Source organism: Lutjanus erythropterus, chromosome 13 (assembly GCF_056507025.1).
Source record: "Lutjanus erythropterus isolate fLutEry1 chromosome 13, fLutEry1.hap2, whole genome shotgun sequence".
Taxonomy (NCBI): domain Eukaryota; kingdom Metazoa; phylum Chordata; class Actinopteri; order Lutjaniformes; family Lutjanidae; genus Lutjanus; species Lutjanus erythropterus.
The window spans coordinates 29582158-29593547 of NC_139329.1; the positions used below are offsets into that span (position 1 = coordinate 29582158).

General features: G+C 40.6%; 1 protein-coding gene across 1 annotated transcript; it reads left to right on the plus strand.

The window, feature by feature from the left end:
* On the plus strand, positions 1-6689 carry ppp1r3ab (protein phosphatase 1, regulatory subunit 3Ab). The gene is made up of 4 exons (XM_084735006.1): positions 1-935; positions 2322-2389; positions 2480-2577; positions 3301-6689. The coding sequence occupies exons 1-4, from the start codon at positions 34-36 to the stop codon at positions 6475-6477; spliced, it is 4245 nt and encodes a 1414-aa protein (XP_084591132.1). The 5' UTR covers positions 1-33; the 3' UTR covers positions 6478-6689.
* Positions 6690-11390: the final 4701 nt, after the last annotated feature.

An 11390-nucleotide genomic window follows, 5' to 3' on the forward strand; every position in this document is an offset into this window, starting at 1 on the left:
TCTGGCCTATTTATAGTGTTGGCCCTTGCAACAATGTCATCTGTAACTCGACTCCATCTGTTAAGTCAGAGCATGTTGAATGTCAGTTGCCAGAAGCAGAAGCGCTGCAGTTCACTTCACACTGACTCTCTCACGGAGAGCCCCATGGAGTCTGTGGGACAACCAAGACCGTCTGGGGCCTGTAGCCTCTTAGGAGTGCCAGGCCTCAGCACCCTGGACCTGGATGTGGATGATGATGAGGGTGAGATGGTGATTGGCATCAGGCCCAAGTCTTCTCCTCTGCCACGGAGAAGGACGTCATTCTCTGATGAGGACTCGGAGCCTGAGCCGCCCCTGTGTGGCTCCAGGAGAGTGTCCTTCGCAGACGCCAAAGGTCTCAGTTTGGTGCAAGTGAAGGAGTTTGACACCTGGGATGTACCCAAGCTGCCAGGATATGACATGTCTGAGAGCGAAGGTGAGGATACAGAGGAATACTTCCTTTCTCCTCTCACTTTCTCACGTCCGTTATCAACTGAGGAGTTGTTCGTCAAAGTGCGGGAGCAGAAAGTGGAGTTGGAGACCATTGAGTTACTTCCAGGGACCACGATACTGAAAGGAGTGCTCCGTGTCCTTAACATCTCTTTCCAAAAGGCAGTATACATCCGAACCACTTTGGACACCTGGTCCACCCACTTTGACCTCCTGGCAGAGTACATCCCCGGTTCCAGTGACAGTCTAACAGACTGTTTTTCGTTTAGGCTCACCTTAGTGCCTCCATTTGGGGAGCAGGGAGCCAGAGTTGACTTTTGCCTGCGATATGAGACTCCTGTCGGGACATTCTGGTCCAACAATAACAACAGGAACTACGTGCTGTTCTGCCACCAGAGAATGAAAGAGAGGAAAGAGAAAACACAGAGGGGAGGTGTGAACAAGAAAAGCTGCCTTAAGACTGTCAGGTGAGGATATAAAGGACTTGAAAAGGTCAATACTGGTGACATAATTCAATGTATTTAGTTATGAGAATCATACATGGTCAGGAGAAATATCCATCATGCCTTAGGTCAGTGGTTTTCATGCAAGAACGAATTGAATTAAGTGACATATCCTGTCAGGTCCAGCAACATTGTGATTTATTTCATTTCTGTTCCTTGTGACCGACAGCTTATAGCTGCTAACTGCTGCTAACTGCTGCTGTTAGCTAGTAGACTTAGACTCTCAGTGAGCAGGGCCGGACACAGGATGAGACAGGATGGGCTGAAGCTAGCTGGTCAGCATGCTAACACACACAATACATTGACATCTTAGACATACTGTCCTTACTGTTCTTCACATTCCATTGAAAAATTTGGCTAATTTTATAATGTTTTAAACTAAAATTCTTACATATTACTCCTTAAAGGTAAGGTCCATATTTAGGCTACTAAATAAAATGTCATAATATCAATTTGTATATAATGTATTTTTTTTATTATCAAATTCCTGTAATATAATACATTTGTCATATTTTGCATTTTATTTTAAACACATTTGATGTGCAAGTATTTAAAATTTCTAACAAGACACTATTTGTCAGTCATTAACAATAATTGAGGAAGCAACTAATTAAAAATGAGTCAAGCTGAATTTTAGTGAAATAAACATCATCATAACAGCATCAGCAAACTGTTTATTTTTCATACATAAATCATATATTCAACTTTGTTTCACTCCACATTTTTCTCCTGGTCATCCACACCACACCTGCCCTGGCTCTATGTCTCACCAGTGGGGCCTGCCCCTCAGTTTGAGAACCACTGCCTCAGGTGGAAGGGTGGACAGGCATACCATTTGAAAAATATTGGCCCTGATATAGCAGCCAGACTAAAATTGCATTTGTCCATTTAATCTGATTATAAGCTATTTTTCTAAGATAAGCTAAGGAGCTTTCTAAGCTAAAAAAAAACACACCAAGTCTTATTTGCAGGTGATTATGCACTAATAAAACCATACCTATGTATATTTTATTCAATTTCATATGTCATATTCTGCCATAGATAAATCCCCATAAATCTTGCACACTGGTCCTTTAAGTCACATAATTGGTGGAAACATCCTCTATATTATTGCTTGATGAATAATATGATGGACCGACAAAACTGTGGTGAGGTGCAGGGGTCATGCAACAAAGCTGTGTGAACAATAGTCAAAGGTTTTCCTCTTGTACAGACAAGCTCTATCAGCATGATTATTTGAAATACAATTTAATCAAAAGGATTAATGTATGTCAACATTGTCACCTTATGTGGTTTGTTGATCGGTGATAATGTCACAGTCTGACTGATCACAATTTCATTAATTCACAGTCAGGACTTCTCCACTGTGGAAAACAAGTCAGCAATGGAAGCCTCATCTCAGGAAAACATATCAACAGGTGAAAATTTATTTAGTTTATTAATATGATAATTGTGAAATAAAAAATAGGGAAGCCTCAGTTTAAATTTGAGGTGTTTCTTTTCCCCAGATGTGTCGAAACATAGAGAGAAAGAGGATACTCTGAAAGCACAGCAGATCTCAGGTGGCCAGTCAGGAGCATCAGAAGCAGATAGACAGAAATTACAGGTGAGTAAAAAACACACAGTTACTCAGCATTTCTTTATTTTGGAACATGTATAAACCAAGACACAACAGTCCAGTTTACTGTGTTTGCTTGCAACACTATCTTAAATTAGCATAATATTATAAACTGTATAAATGATTGTTTATTTTATTTAAGAAGGGATAATGCACATTAATTAACATGAGCATTTGAGTCCATTATGTGATTTTAGCAATATGGGTTAATTTTCATCTGCAAACCCCAGCAGGTTGATGGCCTACAGGACTGGCAAATTATAATTGAAATGTTCTGAAATCCTAAATCCTTCTTATTAGTCACTGCAAAAGAGTTTGATGCATTAATAGCTGTGAAAGGGAGCTTAAAGACACCATGTTGTGTCTATGAAGTTCAGGAGAGATAGCAAACTTAACATGACCCCTGGTGCACTGGAGTCTCTGTCACATGACTGGGACTTGAGTTGCATGAGCGTAACATAATGTACTGTGCACCTAAAGGACACTCAGTGCCTGCTTTGCATTTCATCAGTGTCTCATATTTTGTCATACACGCTATTTTCATACTATTTTAATCTTTTATCCTTTCATATTTAATCCAAAATGCAGTCAAGGCCAACACGTTACTGAATGACATGGAACTTTAAATGTCATCCTACTCTCTTTTCTTAAACCAGCATAACTACTGTGTGAGCAAACTGAAATGAATCTGTCCTTGTCGTTGATGGACAGGACGAGAGCCGACGGAACTACAGCCGAAGAAATCGCAGAAGGGCTGCACGGATGGCTCGGGTGAGGGACCTCTTTGCTCAAAGAGGTGACGGAGCAAATGACACTGAAAGAGATGAATCACCTCCGGAAGCAAAACAGGCTGCTCAGGAAGTAAGTCCAGAGGAAAAACGCTCGGATGTGCAATCATTCTCTGAGGGGATATCAGAAGGCTCTCTGGTTTCCGAATCTCTGGAAGCCATCCATGATGTTCTGCATGATTCGTCACCAGCACATGACTACACATCCAACAGTGAGCCAGAGAAATCTGAGAGTGCCAGTTTGGCTGACTCAGCCACATTAACAGGAGGTGAGAGTGATATCCCAGACAACCCAATGCAATCAAATGACAATCCTGCTCCCGCAGGACATCAAAGTATCAACAAGTCTGTCTCCAAAGCTGAGGAGAGCAGTCAGGAGCAAGGCATGAGTCTTGAATATCCCAGCAACACTGTAGCTCAACCAGCTGACAATGTTATCCCAGCAGTGAGCAGTGAAAGCCTTGTTAGCCAGACCAGCAGCTTCACATTTGGTACAGTGGTGGCTCCACTGTATCATCAGGTGTTTTGCAGAGTGGGAAGTGAAAGTCAGAGCGTAGGTGTTTGGGGAAATCCAGAACAGGCTGCTCTGAATGTTGGAGACTTAACTCAAAGTTACCCTCAAACTGAAAGAAGAGAGACCAGCTGTACTGCTCCAACAGATGCTAACGGTGACAATGAAAAGGTTCAGGAACATGTAATTAAGACTCAGGAGGAATCAAAGCAAGACTGCTTACATGGCACTCTGAATGGTCCTCCCACTGAAAAAGAAAATGTAACAAGTCCGAGTGTGACGGCAAATGACATCCTGGATCATTCAGGAAAGCTGCAGGATTCAGACCAGAGATGCGAAAATACATCTGAGGTTCCAGAAACTATTTCAGGTGACACAGTAGTGCATCTACATGCTGTGAACATTTTAAATACAAACTTGTCGAATCCACAAATTCCCTCTGAGAGTTTATATCTCCAGGGGGAAACACAGGAAGACGATCTAACCCATGACCTCCAAAGCCAAAGCACAGCAGAAACAGCGCAGGCAACACAAATTAAAACTAATCCAGATGAAGCACTTGCACAAAGTGAAGCAGAAGAAGCCATGACCAGTCTAGAAACTTCACTTGTGTCCCTTGAACCGTCTCAGAGAGTACCAGAGTGTGTTAGTGATGAGACAGACCAACAGAGCAGCGGCAGTGGATCAGAGGACTGCAAATGTGTCAGTGACTCACACAAAGACAATGACGTTGCCAACACAGCAACTATATCAACAAACAGCAGCATTTCAGGGGAGGATAAACTATTAGACACTTTACATGATTTGGTTCCTAACCATATAAATAATTCAGCTTCAAAAGAAACAGAGAATGGCTGTGTGTCTTGTTTGGAAATCATGGAGGAAAAAGCACCTCAGATAATGCTTGAAACTCAAGAAGAGACTAATAATGTAGAGGAAGAAAATAAAAAGCCAGTGATGAGCAGCTATCACATATCTGGTGACATGTTTATGGAGCTCAAAGATGAAGACGAAATAATTGTTTCAGAAAAGACAGAGCATCATGAAATAGAGGCTGCTGTCTCAAAACAGGATGATATTTGTTTAGAAGACACGGCTGAGGTGAAAAACTGGGAAATGATGGTTGAAGAGGAGGAGACAAACATATTAACAGATGAAGATGAAGGTGATGCAGTAAGTTCAAAGGATACTGAAGCAGCGGAGAAAGACCGAGGAGAACAGTTGGAGGATGCAGGGATTGAGACAGCACCAGAAAAAAGAGATAGAACAGAAAAAAAGAAAGCAATAGATGAAATGGTGGGGGAGATCACAGCTGTAAGAGAGGAAGACGACAAGACCAAAGGTGCAGATGCTTTAGAGGACAAACTGAGGCTTGGAGGGGAACAAATTAAGGAGACTGTGACAGAATTAGAATATGTTCAAGTGACAAAGATGGAAAAGACAGCTGGAGAGGAGGATCTAGCCAAAGTAGAGAAAAGAGAGGAAGAAGAGGAGACAGAGTTGAAGAAAGAAAAACACTTTGCAGAGATTCAAGAGGTCACTACTGAAAGGATAAATATCCAAGAAGAAGAGGAGATAGAGGGGGAGGAGGAAATGGAAATACACTTGAACGATCACGATGAAGCAGGCATGGAGTGGGAGGATCAGGTAAAACCGAGGGAGGAAAATGTAGAAGAGGAGAATCCAGATTACAAGGAGGGAATTCTACTTGATGAAACAGAGGCATCAGAGATTGTAGATGCAGAGTCAGAGAGTGTGACAGACGAGGACAGGGAAAATGAAGTGAGGTGTATTGAGGAGAGCTTAGACGTTACACAAAATAAGGTTGAGGATGGTTTATCTGCTCTGGTGAACAATGTGCAAGACAAGAAAGTAATTGACAAAGAAAATACAGGAGAAAGGAAAAATGCACACATCCCAACTGAAATGCATCTTTTCAAAGATGAAGGTTTTCAAATCAACGAGAATGTTACACATGACCTGTCAGAAGCTGTGAGAGATGAGAGTCAATCAACTGCTGCAGAGGAAGGTTCATGCATTTTTACAGATGAGCCTGAAAGTGACCAATTAAGCGATGGTAGCGCATCAGACTCTGAGTCTAACTCAGACGATGAGGTGGAGTTGTACATGCATTGCCTGAGGGTTGTTCATGGTGGGGCCCAGGCCCATAAAGACAGGAACAAAGATACCGGTTTTAATGTGGGCAAAAGGCCCTCGATAAGCAAAAGCAAACTGCTGTCTACACCCATGCCATCCATCACTGAGTCTCTGGATGAAGAGCAACACCTCAGCCCCCTTCAGGATCACGATGATGACATGGAGACGGCGGCCTTCGAACCCACAGATGCTGTTTTGCAGGAGTCAGGTGGACAGGAGAGCAACGACAGAGATGTCTCATGGTGGATGGAGAAGTTTTCCTGCAGTAACATTGCAAAAACATTGTTATACGCCACCTTGTTTGTGGTATTTGTAGTTGTGGCCTACTATTATGATTTTCTTGCCTGTTTTGGGCTCTATTTGATATCAGTGATTTGGCTCTGCTGTCAAGGAGAGAGGCAGACAGTTAAAAACAAAAACAGAATAGGCTGAATTAAATTGTAAAAGTCTGTTTTATTTGTAGTACAGTTTAACATGGAATTCTGAGGTTTTTGAGTAAACAAGGAGCTGACATGACATCCACAAAGGTCTGTAGGTTTTGTAGATTTGAAACTCTCTGGTTTTGCTGCATAATATCATATCACAATCTGATATCTCCCTTCGTCTGAAGATATTTGAACAAGATTAGCCATGCTCTAAATAGAAGACGCGGCAGAAAAATAACTGATTTAAAGCCTATATGACACATATCAGAAAATGCTGTATATTCCCTATGGGAGGATGCTAACTCTCTGTTGTCAAGAGTATGAACCAATTTTCCTACACTTTACTGTACATAAAGCTTATCGCCACCTCAGACAACAGGCTGTGGACCACTGCTCACACTGATCATTTCTGCAGAGTGTTAATGCATTTTTTTGGTGTAAATGAAACTCATCAGTGTGCTGTGTGTATGAATGCCACCTAGGAATAATTGTGTTTGTTTAGGGTACATTTAGTTTTCAAGTCTGGAATGAATAAATTTTATTGCAGACAATTAAGTCAGTGCATTCATTGGCTTTTCGTTATTACTATTAGTGTTCATGGAACTAATAGTACACTAACAATTGTTGCCAACTCACAGTAGTTCTGCATTTTAATATCCATGACTGGAGAAAAACTACAGCATGGGTCTTCAACAGGGGGTCTGCAACTCTTAGGGGTCCTCAGAGTTACTGCTGGGAGCAACTAAATCATTTTGATAATTGTAAGAAAAGAACAAACAAAAAAAATTATTTACACAACATTCACATGGGCTACCCTTGGTTCCCAACTCAGAAACCACCAGGGAAAGTGGAGAGGGTGAGGCTAACACAGCTAACATGCTACAACATGCTACAGCTGCTGCTGACTTAGCAACTAAAGACATGAAAATATTCAACACAATTCAGGGGCCCCTGTTCCGTCTCTCTATCAGCTAAGGGGTCGATGCTGTGAAACACATCAAAGACCTCTGATCTACAGCTGTGCTGGCAGCTCTGAGGCAGTGCTTTAAGATAAATGCTAATGTCAGCATGCTAACATGCTCACAGTGACAAAGCTGTTGTGTTAACAAGTCTTTCTTTACGTTTACATCTAAGTTTAGCATCTTAGTATGCTAACATGATCTAATTACCCCCAAACACAAAGTACAGATGAGGCTAATAAGAATGCCATTGATTTTGCACCAAAGTATTGGACAAATTAAACTTTTAATCAGATGATGTTGCGGAAAATCAGGTGATCACTAAAGTAATTTCTTCCCGAGGGGTACATGATTGTCTGTCCCAAATTTCAAGGGAATCCATCCAGTTGTTGCTGAGACATTTAATTCATAACCACAAATGTCAACCTCATCGTGGTTCTACAGGAGAAGTCATGCGATCATCAATGTCATTAGGATTCACGATCCTCTCTGGACCACGATGGTCTGCACAAACTCTAGAAGTCTATCTGAGAGTTGATGAAATATTTCAGTCTGGACCAAAATTGTGGACCAACAGACATAACCATTCCTAGTCACATTGCTGGCGTGGCTAAGAGCTGGCTTAATGCATCGGTGCTGTGAAAAACTGAGACATTTTTCAATATTAAATTGTACTGCAAACAAATAAACAGCAGGGTTAATATACTTAGAATAGATTCTGTTAGATTAGTAACAGATCATCCAACCTGAGTTCAGTGTTTTGCAATACACGAATGCCTTTCAGGGTGTGTTATGTCAGAGATCTGAGGTCATACCCTGAAACTCTCTAAAAATGCAGAAACTGGATTCTGACCTGACAGTTTAGATTGTGTTTCTGGTGTGTTGAAATGCTTTTTATCTCGGGTTGCATTCTCATCAAATCAGGTATCTTGTTATCACCACTTATCAGTATTAAAATATGTTTGGCATCAAGGTCACCAATGGAAGTATTAACCTGTACTTTCATACTGTTTATATGCCGTCCTTGGGGATTTCAAAACTCAGTATTTATGCATGAACAAACTCCTCCTGGGAGAGACTTCTTTTCTTATCTTCCTCTGGGAAAGAATGACACTTTCAAAGTTGATCCAAATAGAGGACAAACCTTGAGCCAATTCCATGTGCGCAGCTGACATACTGCCTTTAGTGTGAGTCCACAGTCATAAATCAAGCCAAGCAGAGTCGTCTTCTGACAGCTTTCAACGCCTGCTCAAAGTAGCTGAGAACTTTTGTTCCAACATGAATGATCGGAGAGTCAAATCATGTCACTTGCAGCCATAGCATGTTGTTCCTGCTCCCTATTTGAACTTTGGCTTTTAGCTGTGGTGTTTTGAGCTGAACGCAGCTGCAGTACTGTACTTGCCAGGGGATTTCCAGGCAGTCCCCTGTGAGGATTACCACGCTCTCGCACCAAATGAACACAACATTTTTGGCAACCAAGATAAGCACAACAACATTTTCAACAAGTCAGTGATACAGAGGGATATATCTGCAAAGATGATTAATGACCTTTTCTTACATTCTAATTGTTCAAATTCCAACTAGAAGAGTGTTCTCTATAGAGTGCAGATCCAACAACTGATGAGGAAGCTCCTAGTGCAATGCCACCACAACGGCCAGATGCAACCGGCAGAGATTTGCAAAGTTCTGCCAACATTAACATGACCCCCACATACGTTGTCCCTAGCTGAAATAAGATTTTATACTGAAGCAGTTGTTGATCACTTACGCCCCCCTGCGGCCGGTTAAGAAGAGTTAGAAGTCAGCTGTCAGTGGTTGTATTTAACAGAGAAATAAAAAAATAATCCGCTAACCAGTAAAGTTGCAGTTTACATCCATGTCTGTCCAGACTCAAATAATGTATGTAATGAAGACTTTGAAGGAATTTAACTTTAACTTTGGATGGAATTTAATAAAAGTTATTAAGTGTTTTTTTTCCCGCAAAATGGAAGTAATCCCTTTACATGTGTGACTCAGGTGAATAATTTCTAGTATAAAACATGCTGTTTTCACTTAGAGATATTTATGCAGAGCAGTACAGAGGGATGATAGAGAATCAATTTATTCTTGAGTCCAAGGTATCAAGTTGGAAGAAATTCCAACTCCAAGCGTTCCTGAGATATCGCACTCACAAGAATGGGACGCACATGAGGTCACTGTGGCCTTGACCTTTGACCACCAAAATCTAATCAGTTCATCCTTGACTCCAAGTGGTCATTTGTACCAAGTTTGAAGAAATTCCCTTCATGTTCACGAGAATAGGATGACCTGAAAGCATAATTCCTGTGGTCACGACTGTCGCCATCATGGTCTGATTCGCAGACGTCCTTAAGCATACAGTCATTGATGAGCACAAAACAATTAGGCTCGTCGGTTCAGCTGTGGACAAGTTTCAGGTCCATTGACCACACGCACACAGAAGCACACACGCCAAGTGATCGCATAATCCTCTCCAGGATTTCACTGGGTGCGAATAACAATTACAACCTTTCAGGGCAGTCCAATACATTTTGCAAGTTGGTCTTTCTGTTTTAAATGTTTTAAAGAGGAGTATCAGATCTGTCATATTGTAACAAACATCTTCTGTCTATATGGTTTTATAATTTGTTTGCTTTTTAAACATGAATACACCCTTATTTGGCCTGATAAATGTTGCCCTCAGTAACCCATGCGTACAATAATAATTATTTTTTATTAGCTGTGCAGGTGGAGCTTATTTTGGCCACGCATCATCAGAGCATGTTGGCTGACCCCTACACCTCTTGGACTACAAACTCTGATAATGGTTACAGTATTTAATAGTTACTACAGACTGCAGCCAGCCAACTATCTACATTTCCACGCTAACAGATGCCCCTCTGACCTCTTTCTAGGACTTTTATTACTCGAGTACAGTAATAAATCAAATGTACTACAAGTGCACAGATCAACGTTTAAAGAGAAAGTCGTTGAAAGAAGTTGTTGTGCTGCCTCAATAAATAAAGAATCTGAGAGCTGACCCGCACAGTATAAAGCACATAGTTACTTTGAAAGTGTGAGAAAACTCAAATTGAATCACATGAACGCACCAATAAAACATGTTAGAATGAATGAATATATTCATTAGTAGGCCTTTCTGATTTAATTTAACAATCTTTGAAGTGTTTACTAACACAGCCTTTATGTAACACCGCACATGATGCTGCTCCATTAAACCCCATTAACATAAGTATGGCTTTATGGTGTAATTACATCCCATCCATGACATCACAGTGGATCAAGCAGGCGTATCTGCAGCTCCAGTAAAAACAGACAACATTGTTACCATCATGTGCTATATGTTATTTTTGGAAGAGGGGGATACAGTACAGTATGTTCCTCTGTCAAAGGGTTCAAAAGAGTTTATAACTACAGTCTGGATAAAACGGTTTTGGATAGAACTGAAGTCACAAAGCTGTACAGAAACTGTAAAATAATTTATGTTTCAAATGTATATATTTTTTTATTGTTGCAACAACAAATTCCTTTAAAATCAACTCTGCCAGTCTTGTTCTTTTCGACAGTTATCTACAGTTAGTCAGAGTCAAAACGGATGTATAAAAATGAAATAAAGAATTTTTGTCCCATACAAAATCATCTTTTTAACCATTTAAGTGTTACTAAATAACAACGTTTCAGTCTTCCAAACTTTATCAGGTATGTGAGCAGCAGCATCAGGACACTTCCATACAATATGATAATAAATCAAAAACAACATCCATGTAAAATCAATGTAGAATCAATGTTTAATTCATCAGAGACTTAAGACAATAACATCCATAAAGTTTGAATAGTAAAAGACATATAGAAGCTAGGGATTAAATATTTCAGCGAGTTACTCAATCAATGCATGTCACTCAGAAAGCACCATTAAGGATATTAACAAAGTCAATCTGGACATATT